This window comes from Neolamprologus multifasciatus, chromosome 18, assembly GCF_963576455.1.
Source record: "Neolamprologus multifasciatus chromosome 18, fNeoMul1.2, whole genome shotgun sequence".
Taxonomy (NCBI): domain Eukaryota; kingdom Metazoa; phylum Chordata; class Actinopteri; order Cichliformes; family Cichlidae; genus Neolamprologus; species Neolamprologus multifasciatus.
Genome location: NC_140456.1, coordinates 18,813,406 through 18,829,203, shown reverse-complemented (window position 1 = coordinate 18,829,203; position 15,798 = coordinate 18,813,406). Strand labels below are relative to the sequence as shown.

General features: G+C 38.7%; 1 protein-coding gene across 8 annotated transcripts in view; it reads left to right on the top strand.

The window, feature by feature from the left end:
* Positions 1 to 693: 693 nt before the first annotated feature.
* The window catches only part of kmt2cb (lysine (K)-specific methyltransferase 2Cb), an 81,287-nt gene continuing 66,182 nt past the window's right edge, over positions 694 to 15,798 (top strand). For 4 of the 8 annotated variants that reach the window (XM_085139839.1, XM_085139837.1, XM_085139836.1 and 1 more), the window contains exons 1-2: positions 695 to 1,632; positions 14,437 to 14,625. In XM_085139839.1, the coding sequence (XP_084995965.1) occupies positions 14,438 to 14,625 (188 nt within the window). In that variant the 5' untranslated portion in view covers positions 695 to 1,632; position 14,437. Of the gene's footprint in view, positions 1,633 to 14,436; positions 14,626 to 15,798 lie in introns of all 8 variants that reach the window. The other 4 variants (XM_085139840.1, XM_085139838.1, XM_085139835.1 and 1 more) reach the window with 3 other exon arrangements.

Genomic DNA, 15,798 nt, shown 5'->3' with positions numbered 1-15,798 from the left:
AGCTCTCAGTTTAGGAAGGAGGTGCCAAGGTTTACCATTTAAAGGAACAGGGCTGCGTTTATTTCCAGTTAATTTTCTGAGGGGCTTCACTCGAAGAAAGTCTCGTAAGTTGTAGTTAAGTGAGCCTTAAAATCGAAAGCAAAATCTGACCAGAGACACAACATTCTCTGCCTCTATTATATATTATGTACAGCCGCTGAAAGCCGACCCCTGGGGGCTTTTCCGAAAGTTAACCCATGAATGTACGGTCGGTCGGTCGGTCGGTTTGTTGAGTACCTTTATCTAACACATAATGCAACGCTTATATCGGTATACTGGGCGTGTGTGTGTTTAGGGGGGTGTAAAGCAGGCGTAGAGACGCCGTGGTATGGGAGCAGCTGAGGTATATTCGCACCCAGCCTAAACCACCAGCTCCATGGCGTATTAAAGTTAATCCATTTTTGTGTATTTTCCCCCGGCTATGAGGGAGCCTTCCGACTGTTGGATTCTGTATAGCTACAGCTGGCAAAGATTTGCATGAGCTCAAGCACCAATGGTTTTTACCAGCTCCAAATCCAACCGGGTAAAAATCCAGACTCCATCTTTTCAGGCCCGCGCTAGCCATTATTTTATTTACTAAATGCTTATATCCCTCCGCAGGGTCAGAGAGTATTTTGAAGAAATTGTAAAATGGTTTATCTGTCATTTCTCATCGCGTCTTCTCAACGGTCTTTTTAAACACGCCTCACACTTGCGAAACATCCCTTTCTCGGCGAGCCCCGTCGATTCTGAAAGATTTGTACGCCGTAGTTGTGCTGTTCAGGGGGAGGAGGAGGCGGATCTAGTTTCTGAGGAGCTTGGAGAGGGGGCTGTGTTTCGGTGCCACTTATCATTAGATATGGCCACCGTTACAGAGCACCCCGAAGCGTCATCTTCAACTTAATTTTGTGCTATTTCATAGTCATTTTGCAGCTCGGTCAGCGCGGCAGGCGAGATGTTGTTTTTGGCGAGCTAATGTTTGTTTTTACATGTCTTTTGGAGGCGGTTGTTACTGCGTGGCAGGATGACTGTGAGTCTCTCCTAAACTGGCCGCTTGGTCCCGCAGCTTGTCGCAGCTGAAGAAAATAGAACCAGTTGCCAACCCCCAGCGGTCGGCATCCAGCTTTTTTTTCCTATTGCTTTGCGGGTCGCTACACTTTCCCCCGAGGATTCCTACTTAATGTTTGGCCCACGGAGCCTTGACTTTAGCAGCCGCTTGGATTTCGAGGTGGTTATGTTTACACGTTAATGGTAAAATTATTGGCTGTAGACTTGGGTGGCTAACACCAACTAGCTATATAAGCCGAACTCGTGCGACGACAGCTGTCATTGGAGAAAGGAAAGTGATCCCAGCAGATGCGTGCGCCAATGAAGCGGTTTTCTGTTGGATTTACATCATCCGCTTCTCCATCAAATGGGCAAAGTTGGGAATAACATTGCAGCGCTGGAATATAATGATATGCGTTGTGCATTTTTGAGAACTGCGGTGTTGCTTCATTGGAGAGAGGCTAGCTAGCTCCATTAGCTTGCTAGCTAGCTGGGTGATAAGTGCGACGTTTCATCCCCCTTATTTTGGACATGAAGAGGATAACTCTCTATTCATAGGGCTGGAAGGTAAGATATATTTGCCTCTTCGTCTTTTTACTTCAATGTAAGCTGAGTTTGTTGGGAATTTACCTTTTCACGTAAGGAGAACCAACCTTATCCTTCTCCAGTCTGATGTTGGGGGTTTGTCGCCGCCTTGGCTTTCATGACTCAGACTATTCAACGGAACGGCACATTCAATTGAACATTTCATGGGTGCTATATAAGCAAATATTAACACATTTACTGCATTATTCAGTGCAAATACACACAACTAACGTTAGTTGGAAGCTAAAAGAGAAAAAAATCAGAACCTGGGTGGTTGTGTAACGTATCATTTTCACTTTTTGTGCATCATTGTAGTTCCCTAGAATAGTTCCGTTTCATTGAATAGACCGAGCCTTTGTGTGTGTGTGTGTGTGTGTGTGTGTGTGTGTGTGTGTGTGTGTGTGTTGGGCTCCCCTTTGCTTTGCACCCGGTTTGAAGCTGACTATAAGGAGGGGTAGTGTTTTTAAGGTTTCTCGACAAGTTTTCTATGAGCTATGGACATGTTTAACACTAGCACTGGGAAACAAAGGGGTGAAGCGTTTTTTAGTGTTTTGGCGTAGGCGTTAGTCGCATGTATGAGTTGGACAACTAACTGCAACCATAGGTAACCTGTTTGCTATAGATGGCCCGCTTTTAAAGTTGTCTCTAAAGCCAGTCCTCCTTCGGTTGTTAACTATGATAAATGGCTTCGTTTCTTTTTCAAATTTCTGTTAAATTTAGTCGACATCAACGTTACTTTTGTCTGTGGTCGACGAAGAAAAGGCGACAGAGTTGAGCACAACAAGCTAGCAGTCGTTAGCTGGATGCAGCTGCTTTGTGCCCAAGCTTCGGTCAACAAAAGCTAACGCTAGCATGTTTTTGGTTGCTCCCGTGGTGGTCGTGACTGCCTTGTAGTCACCGGATCTTAACCTCAGATGCCCCAAGTAAAGTTCTCCTCATCACCTTTGAGCGTTTGCTTGTTGTACAAAAATGCTCCTTATCCGACGACTTCTTATCATATCAGATCCTACAGTGTTTAAAGAGACAATGTCTTCAGTTTTGTTTGTTTTATCTCAGAGGTAACATTCCTAACTTGGCGTTTGTGCAGTCTCAACATTTTTATAAAGGGTTTGTATGTTTGTAAGTACTGTTGAAGTCAATATAATTGATAGAAAGATGTTGAATTGCCACAGACAAGCACCGAAAGGTGGTGTGTGTCAAAGTGAGACCTCTTCTGAGTCACTGAAAAAGCCTAACTAATAATTTAAGCCATTTCTGACCACACTGTCTGCAGTGTTTAGCACATGAATAGGCATGGATGGCACTGAATTTAAAAAGGTTTAACACGGCACAATTTATTATAAACACACATATTACATCTGAAACTGCATCTATCCTCATTGACATTATTATACAGATGAGCAGTACCTGTTTACTGCACATAATGGGGATTGATAAGACACAATTTTATGTTTCACTGAGCAAAACACTGTGCTTCTGCAGTTTGGAATGAGTTTCCTTTTATAACTTAGTATGTGTCACAAAAATGTGCACATTTCGGTCTGTGTGATGCTTATTTAAAAAAAAAAAAAATGACCAAAAAGTGTTTGATGGTGGTTTACCCTAGATATAAGCTGGGGTTTCAGTATACAGTTGAGTGCTTGAGCTCAGTCAAGTTTTGAGTGAGAAGAGCTAGGCTCATTTTAATGAATTATATAATCAACTGCTTCAAATCAGTCGCATCCTGCGGATGCACTCAAAATTGCGGCATCTTGGACCATAGCTGGAGATGATGGTCTTTGTTGTGCTCTGCTGCCTGGGTAAGCTCAGTGTAGTGGTACATGAATGAGCCAGTTCTTGTAAAAATAGTGCTGCAGTTTGCAGTCGTTTTCTGCAGTAGAAGGACGGCTGTGGTTGCCACCTGCAGTCCAAGACAGTGGCGATGTCTTAGTAAGGACTTAAATAATATAAATAACCAGCTTTGTCATGAGCCAGCATGACAAGGAAAACTATGTTGCTGGTATGGGATTGTCTGCTGGTAAATCAGTGCAAGATTCGACATAACCTGTGGACGTGTAGTCAAAGGAATATTGGGCAAGTTTATTTCCCTGGTACAGGTTCAGTTACGGTGTTTCCACCAGTCACAGTTAATCCATTAACCTCCAAGACAAATTGGCTGAAGTGAATGCTCACTAACAAGTATTTCACTTTGTTTTCTTTCTTGCAGTCATTATTTCCACATTTAGAGGATCATTAATGAAAACGTATGCAAAAGACTGCTGGTGGTGCTGGATTAAAAAAATAACAGCTTTTCACTCACATTTGTGACTAAAGAAAGATGGATGTGGACTGTAAGGCCTTAAGATCACGTGTATAAATTAAATTTTTTTTAATTAACATTCAGCCCAAGAACCTTCAAAACTTTATCAAATGGTTGATAAAGCAGTGGAGATGACGAGTGGCATCGTCTCCTTTGTGACATTCACAGTGGGCAATAAAGAGTCAATGCTGTGACCAAAGCAATCAAGAAAAGGTGGAATGAGAATTTTTTTTTTTTCCAGAATTGACTGCAATATCACTTATCACTGAACTTAAGGGGAAAAAAGCTACTCGATCCTTAAATTTGGCATACATTTTGTGAAGTTGGATGAAAGCTCTCTCTCTCTCTCTCTCTCGCCCCCCCTCCCCTCCCTCTCTGATTGTCATATGGCTTCTTCGTAATCCAGTGGTGGTCCTTACTTGGAAAGTAGTATTGTGAGATCCCCATGACTGATACATCGCTATTGTTGTACATTAAGGTTTCCAGCAGTATACAAGGGATTTAAAATTGGCTTATTTTTGGTTTTCACAGTCTATTAAAATATACAGGGGTTCAGTAAAATACTCATCTTCTAGCCTGGGGGGGTAGTGTTGTAAATGAGAAATGTTAAGGTTGACACTGCAATTATGTTGTCCTTGCATACATTAAAAAAATGAGTCACTATGTATTGTTGAACAGTTCTTAATATACCTGAGCAGTCCATCCAAGGTGTGTGTGTATAAAATACATAGTCACTTAACTTTGTCCTTGTCCACATTGGCAATGAAAGCCATCAGCCATCATTGTGTGAACTTGGTTAACACAACAAGGTATTGCAATGAAGTCAGTTTTTGACAGCGTTGTTCTCACAATACACAGTCAAGCAAAATGTCTGCAAAAGAGATTTGAAGCCTTAATAAAAACGGTTCAAGTAGAAATTGCGTACAAGCTATTATACATCCTGTATAGACTGCAGTATTACTTATACGGAAGGCAAGTCTGGTCTTTGTGCCCTAAATGGGCTGGGCAGGATGAGCATCTGGAAATGGCCACTGAGAAGGTCATAGCAGTGTAATATTATTTCAGATAAACAACGATCTGTGCCTCTCGTACAACCATGTTACTTTCAGTAATGAGAAAAAGACTTGTTCTGCAACACTTACTGTAGCCAGATTCATGTGTTCATAATATTCATGTACACATGCAGACCAGATCCCGATCTACACAAGCATCTACCACTGCAGTGCTTATGCTGACATGGAAATTTATGAATTTCCATTAAGTCTTAGTATGCTGCTCAACTGAGAAGATTTGTATAGAAGATGTGTGTCCAGGCAAATGCTAGTAACTGGTGATGAATTTATTTAAAAAAAACAAAACCAAAAAAACTAAAGAGTGGAGGAAGATAATAAATGCAAATGTGTTCTTATGTTGCACTAGTATCATTGAATGGTTTGAAGTGGCAGTCTCAAGTATCTTCATTTGAGTGTCTTTTAATTCAGTCTGGCAGTCCATCGGCTATTGACAGGATGTGCAAAACATGGCCCTCTGGCCACTGGGCATCCTTGATAACATTTTAAGCGGCTCACAACCACAAGGAAAGGATGCACTACTAAAAATTTAATTCATCCAATTTTCACATTATAGTAGAGCAGCAAAAAACAAGACCAAGGGAGCACACCCCTTCAATTTCATCTCTTTTGCTCTAGTTGACATAGTAGACTACAGCTAATATCAGAATGGAACAGCCACCTCACTCATGGTTAAGAAGCTACGAACAAGAGAGAAAAATTTACAAACACCAGGAATGCAACAATATTTGGATCAGATGGATCTAAGATTGTAAAGTGTCCAGATTAATTGACTTCTTGACTAGTAAATGATTATTACACGTGCACAGGCATATAGTTCACTAGGCTTGTACTGTAAATATGCTCAGCTACTAAAACTGGGATATCTTTTTCGGTAATATGATTATGCTCAAGGTGCAAGGGATTGGTGGCATTACTTTTGATCCACAACAGTTTTTCTTTTTGGTTTATGTTGTATTTACTAAAGCATAAAATGTGTCCAGACAATGGACATGGTGCTGTTATTTGGTACACACTGCTCAAGTTGCCCATCTGCTCTGTATTTCAATTTTCCGTACTGCACACTGGACTCGAGTTAAGTGAGAACACACTCGGTAGTTTGTTTTAAAGAGAACAGTGCATAATAACGAAGTATTAACAGAATTTAATAAAAAATTAAAAGACAGACATGGTCAAGATTATGTGGATTAGAGCAGAGGTCCCCGGGCCTCGGACCGGTACCGGTCCGCAAGAGTTGAGGCTCAAGTGTGAAATGTATGATTTTCAGGGGTTTTATCGGTTTTCAGCGTTATTTTGTTATCGTTTTTATCATTAACTCAGTTTTCCTGGGTCTTTTCACGTGTGTTATGAATAAATCTTCTCTTTTTTTTGGTACCGGTACTAGTTCTATTTTGTTGTATTTATCCGCGACACCTTAAAGGCCGGTCCGTGAAAATATTGTCGGGCATAAACCGGTCCGTGGCGCAAAAAAGGTTGAGGACCGCTGGATTAGAGGTTCTAAATATTGGTTTTGTTGAATTGCCCAGCCACATATCAGTGTGATCCTTAGATAAGTGATGATCTTTGCAGCTGATATTTTAATTTTTATTCTTGCTTATGTTCTGTGTTTACTCTCATGCTGCTGCTGCAGTGCATGAGTTGCTAGCAGTGTAGCTAATGTATCACTTAGGAGCTGAAGGTGATCAGTTGAACCGCTGCACCACCAGCAGCTTTTCTTTGTATATTTGGAATACTTTTTGGCCTAATTGTCTATTGTACTCAAGCGAGTTGACGCATCTCATGAGTTCAGATCACGCCAGTGTTGGCTCCTCTCTTTTGCTGTATATTCAGTGTAATGCTTCTTGCATGTATGGTAACACAATGTTTTATCATTAACTCCATTAATATTATTTCAGCACCACTTCACAGGCAACGTATTGGAAAGAAGAACTTAAAGTGCGAAAAAAGAAACTAGCGTGACTGTTAATGGCCATAGTGCACTGTAATGATTTTCACACTGAACTGAAGTGAAACTAATGCAAATAAATTTGGTGAATATTTTAAATGAATAAAGAGAAAATAAATTGGATGTTGGACCTGTCCTTTATTATTTTACCAATAAATACAAATGCAATAAAACTCTATTCTTGAATGTATTTTTTCATATTTTGTTACAGCATTTACTTTTGCTTGATGTTGGCTTACACATTAATTCAATTATAAATTTAGCACTTGTACTCTATTTGGGCAGAAATCTGAAGTCAACCTGTCAGAAATTGAAAAAGTTATCTCAGTAGAGCAGGGTGATATGACCAAAAATATTTATCACAATATACGTTTGAAAATTTGCGATGACGATATAACTGACAATATAATTGACACTAGACAAAATACTTTACAACTCCACAACTTTATTAGTGCAAAGAAACCTAAAAAAAAAATCAATGTATTTTCACATAAACAAGCAGCTGTTTTTTATGTGTATTAAAGTTATATAAAAATTTAACAGTGCAAATGCAAATTCCATGCTGACAGCTTAACCAAAAGGCATTTCCAGTGGAAATTGGCTGACATATCCTGAGCATAACCATGTATAATATCCACAAAACTTCAAAAGAGGTTAAACAAACACACACACACACACACACACACACACACACACACACACACACACACACACACACACACACACAAAATACAGTAATATTATGTTGAAGCACAGTACCTATCACTCCGAGGTGCCTGCCTAATATAGCCATAATGCTCTGACAATCCATCAAGTGGTGCGGGTTCGTAGCTTAGCAAAGTTGTACTAAAACATTTAACAGATTTTCGAGCGCCATGTACCACGTAAAATCGTTTCGAGGTCAGTAAACACAACCAGAATTCATACATAAGGCATACGGTATTATAAGGGGCACTGTCGATTTTCAGAAAAATCAAAGGATTGATTTTTAAGTGTGCCGTATTTTCCAAAAAAACACAGTAATAACGACGGCCCGCTAGCATACCAAAAATAGTGCTTTGTTGTGTATCTGACGGACGAAAGCCAAACCAGTGCTACACCACTGAAGTTGCAACATTTTTACAAACCAATTCTGATTCATCTGTTTCATTCAACGTTCCGCTTTCGCCCTTCTCATTCTCCGTCACCGCCATGCTTTTTCCGCCACGTGCATATGAAAACAAAGGCACTGCGCATGCACGTTTTACCCATATTCTATTGCGATATTTCATTTTCTTATCGTTGCCCAACATTATACCGGTATTACCGTGAAAGGTATATGGCCCAGCCCTGTATCTCAGTATATCTCAAACAAACAATGAAAAAAGTTTGATCTATAGATTTAAATAAATTAATACATTTTTCATGTGCCCTTATATCATAATCTGGCTCCTGAAAATGTCAGTCACTAAAAAACTAAGATATGCTGGGCTATTTTCTGATATCTTAACCTCTGGAAACATCAGCCAGTGTCTTAGGGGTTCCAGTGTAGCAGGGGGGATGTCATAATTGATTTCCACCAGTGAGTATTTAATTGAGCACTGTCACTACAATTTGTAGTAGTAGTAGTAGTAGTAGTAGTAGTAGTAGAAGACATATCTGAACTAACATCACTCTGATGGATGCATCAGGGGACAACCTGAGGTTCAGTATCTTGTCCAAGGATTCTTCGATATGCAGACTGGAGTAACCGGGGAATAGAGCCACAAACCTTCTGATTGGTAGATGACCTGACACAGCTTCTCTGAACTATAAAGTGGCATTTAAAACACTTGTTATAACATATTGGCCGAAGGCTTCTGCTCTTTGGCCAATGCATTTTTTTTTATTTGTTTTCCACATTGATATCACCACATGAAAGCAAAATGTGATTAGGCAGTATTGGAGTGGCTGTGGCTAAGGACATAGAGCATTTTATGTACCGTATTTTTCACACTATATGGCACACTTAAAATCCTTTAATTTTCTCAAAAATCGACAGTGCGCCCTATAATCCGGTGCGCCTTATGTATGAATTCTGGTTGTGCTTACTGACCTCAAACCGATTTTATGTGGTACATGGCACTCAAAATCGGTCAAAAAAACGTTTTAGTACGACTTTGGTAAGCTACGAAGCCGCACTGCTTAATGGACTGTTGGAGCATTACGGCTACCATAGTAAGGAGCCTCGCGGAGTAATCTGAGTCCAAAACTCCGTCCGCTTCAGGTTCCAAAGTCAAACGAACACTGCAGCATCACAGTGTTAAAAAAAAGTCTAAATTTGTTCATCTTTAATAAAATGATAAATGTTCTGAAGGTTAGTACTTCAGTCCCAGACTCCTTAAGTCCACATGTTGAGGACGATGCTATTGAATTGCCTCTGATGTAGCCAAAAGAGTTTGTGTGCGTGTAGATGCAACGATTCCACACACACACACACAGACACACACAGAGAGAGAAGAACAAAGAGGCGGAGCTGTTACTGAGATTTTGAGCTCAGGCTGAGTGAAAGATAACAAGTTTCTAGCGTCCAAATCAGCAGTGCTGTTCCTGTAATCGCCATTAAAACCTTCACTGGGAAAAATCTAGTGGGAGTGCTTCCTCAAAACACCTGATCAACAACCTCTGACTTGAAGAAAAGCAAACTTTGAAGCTGCTCCATCCATGGCTGTTTGTTTTAACCTAGTCTGACAGCATGTTAAAACTATACAGCTTGATGTCAGCTGTCCTATTTTACATGGAAGACATACGTGCAACAAACAGTGCTGAGTCTAAAGGGTGCATGGGGTGTACCAGATCATAAGCCTTTTGTAACATTTTCAGATTTAACGTGAAATAAAATATTGTATTAATGAAATTGATTTAATATTTAAAAATGTGAAAATAAAAGCCTTTTTTCACAAGCCAATAAAAATGTACATGGACCAGTAAAACTCAGAGCCACTGACCTGGGGGTTGTTAGGTTGGCCACAGAATTATTATTAATATGACTTAATGACTACACCATCATAACGTTTGTTTGTTTGTTTGTTTGTTTTGTTTTTTTTAACAGATGTTGATTGAAGTTAAACTTCAAAACATTGCAATTACTAAAATGGAAACAAATGAGCAGTTCAAAACCTGTGGGTTTTTTTTCAATAATTATTATTGCTCATTAATAAGAAAAAAAGTATTTTCCTAATTCTTTCCAATTAATCAATGAATTAATCAATAGATTACTCAATTACTAAAACAATCAAATGCTGCAGCCCTAGTATAAAGACGTTAAAGCTATTGAACAAAGCTATATGAGTGTGTGTACAGGGGTGAATGTGGTTTGTATTTAAGAGTGCTGAGAGTAGAAAAGGCATCTATAACTTGGACTACTTTGATTACAGATGGAAATGCGAAATGCTATATATTTCAGAGTCAGCCTGTTTTTGTTTTGTTTTTTAATTGCATGCCAATAGATCTTTTCTTTAATTTAGCAGCACTGAGCTTTCCATGATTTTATGTCAGATATATATCTGCCACATTGTCCTGTATGTGCCAATGTGGAAACAATTTTTACAATTTTTTTTATATAGTCAGCCTGGCTACCTTTCATGTTTGAATTGATACAGGTACTTGGAATTTGGTACCCCTTACAAATGGTGCTTTTTTTGGTGCTTGTTTGAAAACAAATTCAAATTCTTCTCTTATAAAATAATTCCATAATTATTGGCTGAAACTTTTTTTTTTATTGGTAAGATTTACACTCTACACTGTTGCCAGCTACCTCGGTTAGTTTTACGACAGTGTTCCTGTTACAGTGTTTGCATATAATATTAAATGGTAATATTGGCATACTGTTAGTTATGGTCAGAAATCAAGATTTTGGACATACTGTAATGTGTTTAATGTAAATAGCATGCTGATGAAAAATTTCAGTGCAGCCAGTGAAAAAATGCTAAGTTAAAATGACAATCAATGCAGAAGGGAAAAAAGCCTGATTACCTGATTAAAAGAGATATTGACAGCTTAAACTTTGCCCATCATTCCAGGGTTCGTAGTTAGCTGCAGGTCCTTTGTTGAATTTGCTTTCAGGCTGTCAAGTGTTGCCATAACCAGCTTTGCAGTGTGTTCTACAGATGTTTTGCAGTTGAGTTTTAAAAAGTGTAACTATGGCTGAGACTGCTTCTAACTCCCCACCGCCATTGTCCTGTCCGGTGTCGATTCTTCGCATATCACAGGACTGATGTCATGCACTCTCGCCCTCTTTCTACTTTTAACCCAGTTATGCTCCGGTGCCGAAATTTACACTGATTTAGTGTGAATCAATACTCAGTAGAGCTGATAAAACTCGGTTGGTACCCTAACAAGTAGTAAGCTGAAAAATATTTTAGAGTATATATAAGAATGGTATTGTCACAGAGTTGTTAGGCTGAATGGCTGTGACACCATTGTTTACAAACTCTCCAACGTCTATAGCATATATAGCAGGGTGTACATCATAGTTTTAGACTGAAGTGTTTGTTTTTTAATTATTTATATTTTAATTACAAGTTGCTCACAAGTTTTGCTTTAACACGTTAATGCGTTATTGACTATTTGTTTTATTTTTAAGTATAAACAAGTGTGTAGAAAACTGCAGAAAGACATACCTTTTGTTAAACGTCTCCACTATTTTAACCATAACGCATGAGAGTTGTTGACATTTTTGATCTGCCACTTCTAAATGCATCTTCCTGTGGTAAAATGGTAAATGGCCTGTATTTGTATAGCGCTTTTCTAGTCCCTAAGGACCCCAAAGCGCTTTACACAACCTGTCACACACACATTCACACACTGGTGATGGCAAGCTACATTGTAGCCACAGCCACCCTGTGATCCGCTATATTAATCCTCCATGCATCTATTATTATTATTATTATTATTATTATTATTATTATTATTATTATTAAAAATAAAAACGTATTTAAATAAAACAGCTACTCTGGGACTTTTATTCTTTTAGATGCTGACAGTCAACCCAGTATTTTTGTTCCAGCTGTACAGTTTCTTATGAACTGGTTTTAAAATTTACCAGAAACATCAGGTTTGCAGGACCCTAAGCATGGTTATAAATGGTCAAAACTTAAATTTTTTTATTTCTAGTCTTACTAGAATTGCAGTCCATTTACCACTACAATCCTGCCATCTCAAAATTACTTTATATTGTTAAATACAAGTAAAGGGCAGTATTCCCATTGTTTACCATTGAGTGCTTTGTAGTGGCTTCAGTGTGTGGGTTGCAGAGAATAGAAAATGTGGACTGGCTGTATGTGGAGTGATTACAGATGGCTTTGAGTAAGAAGTAGAAATCCTACTGCACTGTACTTACAGTAGTCAAAAGCTAACAAACAATTTTTGGCTCAGCATTAAATTTTTTGATTTTCTCTAAACCCCTAGTTTGCTTCTACCAAAAAACTGTAATCTTGGTGTGTTTGAGATGTCTCTGGTCAGATAAGCCACCTCAAAAATGCTTTTCCCAAAAATTCCCAAAACAAGTTTCTTGCATACTGTTTACAGCTAGCCAACAAAGTGAATGCATAGGATACACTGAGTAGTAGATGGCAGTTGGGGTAAGTTCACAAACATCTCTGTGAAAGGTTTTTTTTTGGGTTGTTTTTTTTTAAATTGAAATAGACCAAAGAAGCCAGCTTTACATTCGTCACCTTTTTTTTTTCTAAAGGATTCAAAAAGAAGAGGGAATATGATAACTATTGCATGTTGTACATGAGTCAAATAAAATTATTATAAGCTAAATCTTCACCATTAAAGTTTGGTGAGCTTATTGGCTAAGGTCAGTGGCAACTGTTTGGTTTCTCTTTTGGCTAAATGGTGAATGAAGCAACCATGTATACAAATCGGGTGTTCGCAGGTATTCAGGTCAAAACAAAAGTTGTAAATTATCAATTTGTGTTCAATAAGTTCTGTTAATGGTTGGGATGCCAGTTTATTTTACACTATTGTATGTTAACTTTCCCGTGTGTGCTTCCCCCCCCCCCCCATGCTCTTGCCTATCTGTACTCTTCTTTCGCCTCTATCCCCCCCCACCAATCACAGCAGATCCCTGAGCCTGTTTTTGGAGGTCTCTTCTTGTTTAAAGGAAGCTCTTCCTTCCCACTTGTTACCAAGCATGTGCACTGATTCGGGCCGGGGGGGTTCCTCTAATATATTAGGGTCTTGGGTCTTCACCTTGCCATGTAGAGCGCTTTGAGTCAGCTTTAGATGACAGTTGGAGCTGTATATAAAAGTGAATTGTCAGACATGCTCTTGTTTATGAAAAAGAGAACAGAATCTAAAAATAGCAAATAATCTAGAGTTGCCTGTAAAAATAACAAACTACGTGGTATTAACTATAAGTCTGGTGCTTCACGGTGATGAAGCTCAAACCCAGGATTGTTACTCTACAGACTTGATAAATGACTCGGGGTACCCCCTTGGCAGAGGTCAGTGCGCATCTGAGTACATTTTCTTTCAAGATAATTAACCAGGTATCCCATCATAGTTTTGTTAATGTAACAGTTTTGCATGACCACCTGCTGGAAGTTTGGTTGCAAATCCAGTGGCATGTTTGGTGGAAACTAGGCACTCATTATAACTTAATAATACCTTCATTTTGAAATTGTATGCATGTGCACAAGACTGATTTCCTCTCTCATTTTCAGCCATAAATGAGTATACATACTCCTTTAATTAGTAATTTACATATCAAAACAGTGTTGCAGTTACAAAACACAATAATGAAAACAAAAGCAAAGATGATGCACAAAGTATGTTGTCAAATAGATTAATTTCAATAGGTGCGTGTGAGCAGGAAACACTGAAATTAGTGCTGTTTATAATAAGGCAAGACAGATTTTGCACGCACTATTTCAGACTTAAATTTCTCTAAAAGTACGAATGTGTTACCTACACATCATCAGCACACTTTTTTCCTTTATCATTACCAGTTTATGTGTTGGGAGACCTACTCATTTTTTCCCTTTTTGGACACACCTTATTTATACCCTGCTCCAGACAGCCCAGACCCAGACAAAATACGGGATCTCTGGAGAGACTTGAATATAACTATGTGCATCAAAACCTAGGTGTGCTGAGCATGTATCATTCCTAAGTAGACTTTGAGTTTAATATTGCTACCAGGGTCTGATTTTCAATAACATATCAGAGTAGTTGTATATGAAAAGATGAAATCAATTTAATTGTCTGAACAAAATGCAGAAAATTTCAAAGACTACGAAAGCTTTCTGACTACGCTGTTTGAGTTTACAGATAAAACAAAAACTTATTCAAGACACATGGACTTCCATGTTTATCAGTTAAAAATAGCGTCTTAGACATGTACTATATTAAAACCTGTTAATATAAATTCAGATTAGATGCAAATCAGCATCCGTTTTGCTTTTTTCCAAACATTGCTTACCTCGTCTTTCTTAACGGTTTTTCAGAATGTCATCAGAGGATAAGACTGTGGAGCCCTCTGACCAGGGACCCTCACCGCCATCAAGCAGTGTAGGGGCCACGTCCACAGGAAGTCCTGCCCACGCAGACAAGCGACCACGTGGCAGGCCGCGCAAGGATGCTGCTGCCCTCCTACCCCAGGCACCACCCTTATCCACGTCTAAGAACAGAAAAAAGTAGGTTTTTACCTTCGACATTCAAATCAGTTTGTATTTTTAAAGCTCAGGGAATTACTTATTCTTGCTGAATTGGTTAGCATTGCTAGTGCAGTAACTTTATGTAATACTTTTTGTAAGCAGTGGTCTGGTGCTGGACCTCGTCTATAAAATGCTTAGGTTTAGACTTTAAATTAGTCTTGAAATTCTTCTTGACATTGGTTTTGTTAGATGTGCGGAGCCAAAAAAAAGAAGTGTGAATCCCATATTTTTTTCAAACTTCATATATTTTAAATATCTGATATTACCTGCTTCACCATTTCCCCTTAGTGACAGCGCAGGTGAGGTTTTAGAGACATACCCGTATGTCTCTCATATCGGATTTTCTTAATTATCGTCCTCTTAAATCCAGAATCTAATTTAAGATCCTTCTCATCGCATTTAAGCTTTTAAATAATCAGGCCCCATCTTATCTCTAAGACCTCAGAGTACCGTATCACCCCATTAGACCACTTTGCTCTCAGACTGTGGGCTTACTTGTTGTACCCAGGATATTTTAAAGTAGATTGGGAGGCCTCTCTTCTGTGGAACCAGCTCCCAGTTTGGATTCTGGAGATAGATACCCTCTCTACTATTTAAGATTACGTTTAAAACTTTTTGATCTTATAGATAAGGCTGGATCATGTAACCCTGAACCCTCTCTTAGTTACGTTGCAATCGGTCTAGGCTGCTTCCTTTATTGCACCGAGCGCTTCTTCTTCATTCACTTTTTTCCCCTCCCACTATGTTTATACACCACTCTGTATTTAATCATTAGTTTTGAGGATTTTTTTTTTTTTTTATTTCTGTCTCTCTTCCATAATGTGTTTTTTGTGTTGTCTTCCTCCTCTTACCCTAACTGGTTGCATAGATAGCTGCCTGTCCCTAAGCCTGCTTTTTTTTTTTTTTTTTTTTTAAAGTTTCATCCTGCTAAAAGGGTTTTTTTCCTTTCCACTGTCACCAAGCACTTTTTCTCATGCAGTCATCTGAATTTGGAATTTTGTCTGTGTTATTGTAAGGTCTTTACCTAACAATATACAACACCTTGATGCTTTATGTGATTCAGCACTATATAAATAAAATTGAATAGGGAATTACTTAATTCTTGCTGAATTGGTTATGCTTGCTGAATGCGATCACAACAATGATTAAGAG